At 52.3% G+C, this 11,503-nt stretch overlaps 1 protein-coding gene across 1 annotated transcript; it reads right to left on the bottom strand.

Moving 5' to 3' along the window:
• Window positions 1-359: 359 nt before the first annotated feature.
• Window positions 360-11,145, bottom strand: LOC119277392 (cytochrome P450 704C1-like). The gene is made up of 5 exons (XM_037558672.1): window positions 10,756-11,145; window positions 10,424-10,639; window positions 10,058-10,336; window positions 9,656-9,985; window positions 360-902 (listed from the first exon to the last, which is right to left on the bottom strand). Exons 1-5 carry the CDS (start codon window positions 11,065-11,067, stop codon window positions 510-512), a joined length of 1,530 nt encoding a protein of 509 aa, XP_037414569.1. The 5' UTR covers window positions 11,068-11,145; the 3' UTR covers window positions 360-509.
• Window positions 11,146-11,503: the final 358 nt, after the last annotated feature.

Genomic DNA, 11,503 nt, shown 5'->3' with positions numbered 1-11,503 from the left:
TTTTTGCTAAAACTTGCAAAAACGTCATTAAGGGTTTATGACTTTTTTTTTTCTAAAGTGACATAGACATTTTTTAAAACTGCATGAAGAATCTTAATATTTCGTGAACATTTCCTAAAATTTCATGAACATATTTGTTAATGCCTGGACATTTTTAAATGTCATGTACAATTTTGTTTTGTGAACAGTTTATAAAAATTATGAGAACATATTTTACATTATTATGAATATTTTTCAAATGACATGAACATTTCTTAAATATTTATGTCATATTTAAAAGTACTCCTGTATACGAGAAAATTCTATTTTAAAAGGGGTTTGATTTTTTAAAGAAGCTGCTCATACGTGTCATCCGAATGTAAAAACAAGGTAGTTCACAAAATATATGTTCATACGGATCCACTTCCATGTCCGGGCTAAGGTTCAATACTTGAGACATTCAATCACGAGATTCTAGAAAAAAGAGACATTCAATCGCGTACATATGCGTATCTTGAGTACAAAGGTGGCTACACGATGACTCTCGCCGTAGCCGTAAGATGGAGACCCTGGTCGATGTAGAGCGTGATCATGGTCCTGTAGTTGACGCTGGCATCCTTGTCATGCAACGCGAGCACGAAGAAGCGGAGCAGCACGGCCGCGAAGATCTTCATCTGCCTGTACGCGAATTCCTTTCCCAAGCAGATCCTTGGACCAGCCTGGAAAGCTGTGAACTTGAAAGGGCTCTCCGGCAGGAACACACCGTGCTCGTCGAGCCATCTTTCGGGCCGGAAGACAATGGCGTCATCGCCCCACAGCCGCTCCATCCGGCCCATGGCGTAGGGTGCGTAGAACACGATGTCTCCCTTGCCGACGCTGAAGCCATTGGGCAAAACGTCGTCGGAAAAGCACTCCTTGTTATCCTGAAGCACAAAAAGACAGAAGAACTCATATATGCAGTTGTGCAGCTCAGCAAATTGTGATGGTTTTAACCTGGTATTTTGTTTTTCGAAAAAGTTCTCGTATTACTCAAAGTTCGGTCTTATAATCTCATCTAATAATTTTCACGACCTCTTCTGGGCCAAAGCCTAGCCAAACCACAGTTCGGCACAGCAAACTAGCAAAAGTAGCCATGAAGTGACTAGCATTATTACAGTTTCGACGAGTGTGACTAATGCAAGAATCTCTTTCCTCCATACTATCAATGATGTCCTTGATGATGAACGCATGTTTTTTTTTGTTGCCAACTCTGTAAGGGTATGGATAGCGGTGGAAGGATCTATTGGTAGTAGACTGTCCTTTGATTCGGTTACAAGCTCAGATACACGAATTGGGGAAGGGAAGAACAGCTAGGGACTAGGGTTCGTGCCGCCGCCAGGTTCCTGATCCACTGGATACCGATCCTCTCGTCGCCGCCGACGCAGTTGGGCCTACTGGGCCCACTCAGGCCCAGTGTAACGCTCGTTGGGCTTCTTGGTGCGGGTCGGCCTCTGGGCAGTGGACGAGCGCAGCGAGTCGCTGCCGGCTGGGCCCGGCTCGTCAGCGCCAGGGCGTGGTTCTGGTGTGGGAGCGCTGACATCCCCTCCTCCTTGGGATGAGGCTTGCCCCCAAGCCTCTGCTCCAGGGAACCGAGCCTGCAATGCGAGCTTGTCTTCCCAGGTGTCGCCGAGAACAGCTTGATTCGACCAACGAATCAGGGCTTGCTCGATCATTGAGCCATTCTTCTTGCGCCAATGGTGCTGTAGGACGGCCACAGGAACGGCAGGGATGTCAGTAAGCTGTGGAAGTACAGTTGAAGAGTTTGTACCCGGGCGAAGGCAGTGTCGCAGTTGAGACACGTGGAAGACTGTGTGCACTTGAGAGCCTGATGGAAGTTCCAGTTTATAAGCTGCTTCGTTGACCTTGGCGATCACCTGGAATGGCCCATAATATTTGAAGGACAGTTTATGGTTTGCTCTTCTGGCCACCGATGTTTGAATATACGATTGTAATTTGAGGTAGACTTGGTCGCCCACAGAGAAGGTCCTTGGGGATCGGCGTTTGTCCGCCTGTGACTTCATATGCTGCTGTGCTCGATGCAATTGCTGCTGTAGGAGGTCTTGAATCACCGCTCTTTCCTCCAGCCAGGACTGAAGAGCTAGCACTGGGCACTCGTTAGTGGGTGAGATGCCCCAAGTTCGTGGTTCCTGACCAAACATAGCCTTAAATGGCGACATCCAAATGCTGGAGTGGTACGAGGAGTTGTACCAGAACTGTGCTAGTGGAAGCCAATGACTCCAGCGGCTCGGACATGCATGGACGAAGCAGCGCAGATACGTTTCTAGGCACTGGTTCACCCGTTCCGTTTGGCCGTCCGTCTGAGGGTGGTTAGCGGAGCTCATGCGCAGTTCTGTGCCCGCGTACTTGAATAGCTCACGCCAAAAGTGGTTGGTGAACACCAGGTCACGATATGAGACGATAGAGCGCGGGAAACCGTGAATCTTGTAGATGCTTGTCATGTAGAGAAGTGCCACCTTGGAGGCTGTGTACGGATGAGCTAAAGGCAGGAAGTGGGCAAACTTTGTGCGCTTATCCACGATCACCCAGATGCAATTGACTTTCCCTGACTGTGGCAGGCCATCTATGAAGTCCATGGTGATCATGTCCCAGGCCTGATGAGGAATTGGGAGGGGCTCCAACAAGCCCGGGGATGCTGACCTGTCCGGTTTAGCTTGTTGGCAGACCGAGCAGCAACGCACGTACTGCAGAATGTGCGCCTTCATCTTGGGCCACGCAAAAAGACGCCGTATCCGCCGAAAGGTGGCTGGAAATCCACTGTGCCCGCCCATGGGGCTGTCATGGAATGCAGAGATAATCTTTTGCTGCATAGCTGTAGTGCCCCCGAGCCAAATTCTCCTGCGGAATCGCAGAATCCCTTGCTCCAGAGTGAAACGTTGTTTTGGATCCTCCTTGATAGCCAATTGTTCCAGAAGCTTCTGGGCTTGAGGGTTGCTATGATAACTGGCAGCCACGTCCTCGAGCCAACTGGGACGGCAGGTGGTGATGTTAAACAGCAGATCAGGTGTATGCGCACGGGAAAGGGCATCCGCGGCTGTGTTTTCAGATCCCTTCTTGTAACGGATGACGTAGCGGAGCCCGAGTAGCTTTGTGAAAGCTCGTTGCTGCCATGGGGTAGTTAGCCGTTGCTCTTCCAGGTGGATGAGGCTCTTCTGATCCGTATAGATGATGAACTCGTTGTGCTGCAGATAAGGGCGCCATTGGTCAACAGCCACCACAATGGCAAGGTACTCTTTTTCGTACGTGGACATCCCTTGGTAACGCGGGCTCAGGCCTTTGCTCATGAAAGCAATAGGATGCCCTTCTTGTTGTAGGACTGCCCCAATGCCTCGATCGCACGCATCTGTTTCGACAGTAAACTGTTTACTAAAATCCGGAAGTGCCAACACTGGTGCAGAAGCTAGTTGTTGTTTCAGGAGCAGGAAAGCTTGGTTGGTGTTGTCGGTCCATACGAACGGCAGACCCTTCTTGAGCAGGTTGAACAGGGGCCTGGCAATGATGCCAAATCCTCGCACGAATCGGCGGTAATACCCAGCCAATCCCAGAAATCTGCGCACTTCTTTTGCATCACTAGGTGTTTTCCATGATTCAACTGCTTGGATCTTACTTGGATCCGTAGCTACTCCCTGAGAGCTGATGACGTGCCCCAGATAAGAAAGTTGTTGTTGTCCAAATTCACACTTAGACTTCTTGACCTTCCATTGATCGCGACGCAGCAAGGTGAGGACCTGGCGCACGTGGTCCAAGTGTTCTTCCCAAGTTTTACTGAACACTAAGATGTCATCGAAGAACACCAGTACACAGAACCTCAGAAGGGGATGCATCGTATTTGTCATTGCCCCGTTAAAGGTACCCGGTCCTCCCGCTAAGCCATAGGACAACACTTTAAATTCATAGTGGCCCGAGTGAGTTTGAAAGGCTGTTTTGAATTCTTCGCCTTCGGCCAGTCTGATTTGGTGGTACCCTGCGTGGAGGTCCAATTTGGAGAACCAACGCGCGCCATGTAACTCATCAAGCAACTCTTCAATGACAGGCACCGGGAATTTACTGACGCGAGTCATCGCATTAAGATGGCGGTAGTCGATGCACATTCTCCACGTGCCGTCCTTCTTCTTGACGAGGATGACCAGTGAAGAAAAACTGCTCTGGCTGCGCTGGATCACTCCGGACTATAGCAATTCTTGCACTTGTCGCTCAATCTCCGACTTCAGTTCAGGCTTGTGGCGGTAGGCTCTGATATTGACTAGTTGTGCTCCTGGCATCAATGGTATTGTGTGGTCGCAGGCACGTCGAGGTGGAAGTCCGTGTGGCTCACCAAAGACATCCTCGAATTCAGCCAACAGTTGCTTCAGCTCCGGCGGTTCTGTTTGCTTGGGCGCCTGCTCCTTGTTGATAGGATATAGCAAACAGATGTGCATGAGTGATCCTTGCCGATGTAACTGCTGCAACTGTGCACTGTTGATCACATGACAGGTGGTGGAATTTGATTCATGGCCAAATAAGTGAGCTGGACCTCTTGGTGTTGGAATCTGGAGATGTTTGTGCTTCCAATCAATGGTCATCGGACTGTGCTGCTCCAACCAATCCATGCCAAGGATAGCATCGTATACATTGATTCATGGCCAAACAAGTGAGCTGGACCTCTTGGTGTTGGAATCTGGAGATGTTTGTGCTTCCAGTCAACGGTCATCGGACTGTGCTGCTCCAACCAATCCATGCCAAGGATAACATCGTATACACCCAGTGGTAGGATCTTCATATCAGTGACAAAATCAAGTCCTTGCGATGACCACCGACAGCATGGTATGGAGTCTGTACAGAGAAGTTCGCCCCCGTCAGCTACCTTAACCCGTGAGGGTCGAGGCAGAGGAATTGAACCTGTAAGTTGGTCAGCTAGTCTCTTGTTGATGAAAGAAGTCGAGCTGCCACTGTCCACTAAGATCAACACCTCTCTGTTTTGCATGGTGGCTAGTAGCTGGAAAGCTTTGGGTGAGACGCCACCATCAAGAGCTGGCCGTGAGATGGCATGGACTTGCTGGATGTCCCCCTCGTTGTCACTGATGGAATCGGCTCCCAAAAGAGCAAGCATCTCTTCGACCACATGCAGTTGGATGGTGCTTGGGCAGACGTGCTTGGGTCCCCAGCGCTCGCCGCACTTGAAGCATAATCCCCGAGCGCGGCGAAAATCCCGAAGAGCTTTGACTTTGGATGTGTCGGCTCGCGCGGCGTCAGTGCCGCGACGATCCACAACAGTCGTGGCCACTGTGGCTGGCTCCGGTCGGGCAGGTGGTGGAGGTAGGGGAAGCACCAGGCCTGCTCGGGCTGGCGTCTCCTGTGGGCGCCTGCTGGTAGATGCTGCACCATCGGCCACCTCCTCCTGAAGTAGTGCCAGAGCGCAAGCAGTGTCCAGGTCCGGTGGCCTTTGGACCAACACCACTGCTCGAATATCCTTCCGGAGGCCCTCCACAAAACGAGTGAGAAAGTAAAAAGGATGAATGGTGTCAGAATACGAACTGAGGTGATTGATAATGGATTCAAATTGCTCAATGTAATCTGCTACTGTAGTTGTTTGCCGAATAGTATAAAACTGACGGATCAGCGTTTGGTGCCGATCACGGCCAAAACGGGTGCATAACAGAGCAGTAAACGACTCCCAGTCAAAATCACTAAGCCGCTTCTGAATGGATTGCAACTAGATGGACGCCGAGCCCGAGAAATTCAGCACGGCCATGTGCACCCAAAACGAAGGCAGAATAGCAAACATGTTGAAGTACTGCTCGCAAAGCGTTTTCCACAGTTTCGGGTTGTTACCCGTGAATTGTGGGAACTGGAGGGAGGGGTGCGCTTGGCCGAGGCCGCTGAGCAGCTGGCTCGCGTGCGCAAACGGGGAAAGAGCACGAGGTGAAGGGGGGCCGTCGTACTGACCGTTTGTCGGGGGCGGTGGCGGTGTCAGGAAGGACACCGTTGATGGCCCCCGTGGGATGTTGTAGACGCCATGGCCTTCGGGCCCTTGTTGATTTGTTGTCGCTCCAGACGCGGCCCCGATGTGGGTGCCGGTTGTCGCAGGCGGTGGATGACTCGACGAAGGCGCCTGGTGGGGTGCCCTTTCTGGTGGCGGCGGTGGCAGTGGGGCACGCAGGAGTGCCGTCACCGCATCGGACAGATCGGCGACGCGCCGCTCGAGATCGAGGCACCAAGCCACGAGATCGTCGATCTTGGAGTTGGAGGCATGGATCGCGGCGGTGTGCTCCTTGAGAGTGGTCTCCAGACGCTCCAGGAAGGACTGGATGGATGGATCCATGGCGATGAGGCAGATACACGCTTGGCGGAGGGATCAGGTTTCTACAAATTGGGCCAGATCGGCGCGGGGAAGGAGGTGGGAGTGGTCTCTGATACCAGATGTAAGGGTATGGATAGCGGTGGAAGGATCTATTGGTAGTAGACTGTCCTTTGATTCGGTTACAAGCTCAGATACACGAATTGGGGAAGGGAAGAACAGCTAGGGACTAGGGTTCGTGCCGCCGCCAAGTTCCTGATCCACTGGATACCGATCCTCTTGTCGCCATTGCTTAAGTACCAACACAGTTGGGCCTATTGGGCCCACTTAGGCCCAGTGTAGCGCTCGTTGGGCTTCTTGGTGCGGGTCGGCCTCTGGGCAGTGGACAAGCGCAGCGAGTCGCTGTCGGCTGGGCCCGGCTCGTCAGCGCCAGGGCGTGGTTCTGGTGTGGGAGCGCTGACAAACTCTTTCCTTGATCATCGAGATAGCCTCCGAACAATCAGATTTGACATCAATGGGTAAGTAAATCCATTGTAGTGCTAATGAAATTCCCTCTTTTATAGCTAATAGCTCTGCTTCTAACACATCAGCGCATGTGAATAGATGTCTGCATGAACTAAGAATTATTGAGCCTTGAGAATCCCTGAGAATCATGCCTGCACCCCTTTGTTTTGAAGGTAAGAACCATCTGGACTGAGTTTTACTCTGCCCACCCTCGGTTTAGTCCACGAGTTGGTCATGGTCATGCTCAGTATCCTGTGAGATTTGCTTGCATTGGTGGCTCAGGTCTAAGAGCATCTCCAGCCGTTCGTCCCCCTAGGACGCATAAAAATCGCCCCCTGGGGGCGAGCCGGCGATTCTTTCGACGCTGGGGACGGTTTTGCGCCCAGTCGTCGCCCTCAACTCGCCCCCAGTCGTCGATTTTGGCCCACTTTTAAAGCTCCATTTCGGCGAAAAAGGCCCATATAGGCGAGAATAGGCCCATATTCGGCGTGGTTCGCCGTGGCTCGGGGTTCAATTATCAACATAAATAATTTTTTATCCCATATTTTATCACAGAAATTTTAAGTACTTCAACAAAATAGTATAACAACAAATAGTTCAATATAAATTATATAGTTGAACAAATAAAAACTCATATTTCATCACACGTCGCGCGCGGTGTCGCCCTTGAGCCTCCATAGGTGCTCTATTAGATCTTGCTGTAGTTGATGATGCACCTGTGGGTCTCGGATCTCCTGACGCATACTGAGATAGGCAGTCCAGGTTGCCGGTAGCTGGTGATCAACTTGGGCAAGAGGACCCTGCCGGTGGTATGGTTCAGTGTCAAACACTGGCTCTTCCTGCTCGCTCTCAATGATCATGTTGTGCAAGATGACGTAGCAGGTCATGATCTCCCACATTTGATCTTTCGACCAGGTTTGAGCAGGGTACCGGACAACAGCAAATCGAGATTGGAGCACACCAAATGCCCGCTCGACATCCTTCCTGCAAGCCTCCTGAATCTTCGCAAACCAGGCGTTCTTGCCTCCAGGCACAGGGTTTTTGATGGTCTTGACAAATGTCGACCATCTCGGATAGATGCCATTAGCTAGATAGTACCCCTTGTTGTAGTGCCGCCAATTGATCTCGAAGTTCACCGGAGGAGAATGACCTTCAACAAGCTTGGCAAAGACAGGAGAGCACTGCAGCACGTTGATGTCATTGTGAGTTCCTGGCATACCAAAGAAGGAGTGCCAAATCCAGAGGTCCTGTGTGGTCACCGCCTCAAGTACCACACTGCAACCGCCTTTGGCGCCTTTGTACATCCCCTGCCAAGCAAATGGGCAATTCTTTCATTTCCAATGCATGCAGTCGATGCTTCCAAGCATCCCAGAAAATCCTCTTGCTGCATTCTGTGCTAGGATCCGAGCAGTGTCTTCCGCATTGGGTGTTCTCAAGTATTGCGGTCCAAACACTGCCACCACTACCCGACAGAACTTGTAGAAACACTCTATGCTGGTGGACTCGGCCATGCGCCCATAGTCGTCCTGTGAGTCACCGGGAGCTCCGTATGCAAGCATCCTTATCGCTGTCGTGCATTTATGGATGGAGGTGAATCCAAGTTTACCGGTGCAATCCATCTTGCATTTGAAGTAGTTGTCAAACTCCCGGATGGAATTCACAATCCTGAGGAAAAGTTTTCTGTTCATCCGATAACGGCGCCGAAATGTTCTGTCGCCGTGAAGTAGAGCATCGGCGAAGTAGTCGGAGTAGAGAATGCAGTAGCCTTCGAGACGATGCCGGTTCTTTGCTTTCACCCGCCCCGGCGCCGAGCCACCTCGCCGCGACTTTTCATTGCTCGCCAGCAGCTGGGCGAGGGCGGCGAGCACCATGAGATGCTCTTCTTCCTGGACGTCGGCCTCGGCTTCCTCCTCCAGCAGCGCGGCGAGCACTTCCTCGTCATCCGAGTCCATCGCCGAGGCAGGCAAATCGCCGAACACCTTGCGCGCGGTGGGCGTGCACCCGCCGCTAAACTGCCCCTCCGCGGTCGGAAAGGGCGGCCGGAAATGCCCAGCTGGTGCCGGAGGGGCTGTCGCGGCGAACCTATGCTTTTTTTCCGGCGGGGAATGGCTATCTACCGGTGAAGAGCGGCGGGGCGGCGCGGGGGCGGAGCCGGGATATACCTACTTGCGGCCGAGAGCGCGGGGGGTGGGAGGCGGTCGGGGAAGAAAACATTGACTTTTCACCTAACGGCGTGGGCCAGCCGCGCTTTTCCCTTGCGCCGGAGCCCCAGGCGCCCCCAGCACGCCGGGTTCGGCCTGCGGCCGCCGAAAAAAGGGCCGAACCGACGCTTTTCGTCGTCCTGGGGGCGTGACTGGGCCTTTTTTTGGCGCCGGCGCCGAAAAAGTGGCCTGGGGGGGCCTGTTGGGGGCGCGGCTGGAGATGCTCTAACACTCTTTGCCTTTACGGGTATCAACTTTGGGCACATTCTGGATGGATTTTTCGTTGGGCGTGACTAGGTCTCAGTCAACTGAAACTTGTTTCATTAACAGCGACATAACATGTAAGAAAGAAAAAAAAAGAAACTTTTATACGGACCTCAATGTAAGATCTTACATATAGCATCGATTAAGGCATAACCAAGTCCCAGTCGACTAAAATTTAGCAAGACTATTTTTCACTCCCTCCATCCCAAAATAGAAGTTTTAATTAACTACAATTTTCTTCTAAGTACTTAATTAATGAACGGTAAATCTTTTGCCTTCTTTTCAAAAATAAAATAAAATCTGCAGTTGTAATCTTCCATGGAATCCCGACAAGTTTAGAGTGTGTCGATTCGTGGTAGATGGATGGACTCACCAGCGGGAGCGAAGGGTACAGCCGAAGCGTCTCCGTCAAGGTGGCGTGCAGGTAGTGCATCTTGTTGAGCGCCTCGTCGTTGAGGCTCCTGGAGAAGTCGTCGATGGACGACGTGGCCTGGCCGGCGACGGCAGCCTCCTCGCTTATCTTCTCCTGGACCTCCGGGTGCTTGCACATCATGTACAGGAACCAGGCAAGCGCTCCGGCGGTCGTGTCCTTGCCGGCCATGATAATGTTCAGTATCATGTCTCTCAGGTGCTTGTAGTCCACCTCTCCGGCGTCGCCGGTGGTTGCCTGTATGAATCTCGACAGCAGGTCATCCTTCACCACCTGTCAAGTCATCAACGTCAAGAAGAACCTGAGCTTCAGTTTCAAGCGTAACATATTAGCAGTGTCGTGTGCCTTGCCGCCGTCCGATATCTCGTCCGCCCTGCCACGGATGCGCTTGTACATGAACTCGTCGACGACCTCGATCCTGCGCCTGAGCGCCGCCTCGGCGCCGACGTTGAGGAATCTCGACACCTTCCAGAACGCATTGACGAAACGGAGCAGGGTGAACTCGCTGGCGTCGTCTAGCGCCGCGGCGAAGCGGCTCCCCTCGTCCGACCCCGACAGCGTGTCGAGGTCCACGCCGACGGCGATGGTGAAGATGGAGTCCATCGTCGCTTTCATCAGCAAGTCCTGATCCAAGAAACCAGTCAAATATACACGTATCGGCTTCGCGGGATGGTCCTGGAAGGAATTAACCAGAGGCAGGTTCAGGTTGACCTGAAAGTCCACGGGTTGCTTCGCGGCCGCGTTGCCGGAGACGATGTGCGCGAGCTTGGCGGCGTCCCTGTTGAAGACGCCGCCGCTGAAGTCCCGGAGGGCCCTCGTGGAGAAGTCGTAGCTGGCGATCTTCCTCTGCTGCCTCCACTTGTCGCCGTCCGCCGTGAAGATGCCGTCTCCGAAGAGATCGCTCGTCTTGTCGTAGTTAGACGCGCCCTTTGGTTGTGTTCGTTCAGAAACATCACACGCATATATGTATGTCAGCGGATATCCTGAGGTATTGATCACTCTCTTCATCCAAATCAGTTACTGTACTACCTTGCATCGCGTACCTTGCCGTAGTTGGCGAAGTTGGTCCTGAGGATGTGCTCGACCACCGCCGTGTCAGAGGTGTAAATCTGCCTCCGTCCCGGCGCGAGCAGCCGGAAGGTCGCGTGCTCGCGGAACAGGTCCGTGTAGTAGTCGTGCAGCCGCCGGAGGTGGTATACCTGGTGGAACACCGTTCCGGCCACAGGCGGGTACCGCTGCGCTCCAGCGGCGCCGCGGCCGACAACAAAGGCGGCAAGGTACCAGCAGATGGCTAGCACTGCGAGGCCGGTAGCCAGCACCAAGGCCGGGGAGCACTCTGGCATTCCCGTCGCCATAGCCACTCACTTGGTCGCGTGTGTGTTGTGACTTGTGAGCTGAGCCGAGCTGTTGCGTGTGAGTGATTCGGCCGGCCGGAACTATGGCAAACGATTCCTTACGGTCCACCATGGGCCACGTTATCTCTTCGTGTCGTCCTTTTCTTCTTAATTCGCTTTCCTCTCTTGTTTCTTTCAATCCCTATATATGCCGTGCAAAATGGAAAATTGCGCCTTACCGGCTGAGAGCGGCAGATCCCGGGTCATTCATTGAATGCTCAAGATTCGTGCGTTAGAATAGTGTATAACACGTGAATCATTTTTCAGATGAGATACACCGCAATACACTCTGTGCATGTCAGATGGTACAGTCGATTTCATGCTTGGTGGTAGCATGCATGTATCAGAAAAATCATATATATTTCAATTGAACATTTTTAAAGAACATATTTCACTA

The sequence above is a fragment of the Triticum dicoccoides genome, chromosome 3B (assembly GCF_002162155.2).
Source record: "Triticum dicoccoides isolate Atlit2015 ecotype Zavitan chromosome 3B, WEW_v2.0, whole genome shotgun sequence".
NCBI lineage: Eukaryota > Viridiplantae > Streptophyta > Magnoliopsida > Poales > Poaceae > Triticum > Triticum dicoccoides.
Note: the sequence above shows the minus strand (reverse complement) of the source record. Positions and strands in the feature narration are given on the sequence as shown.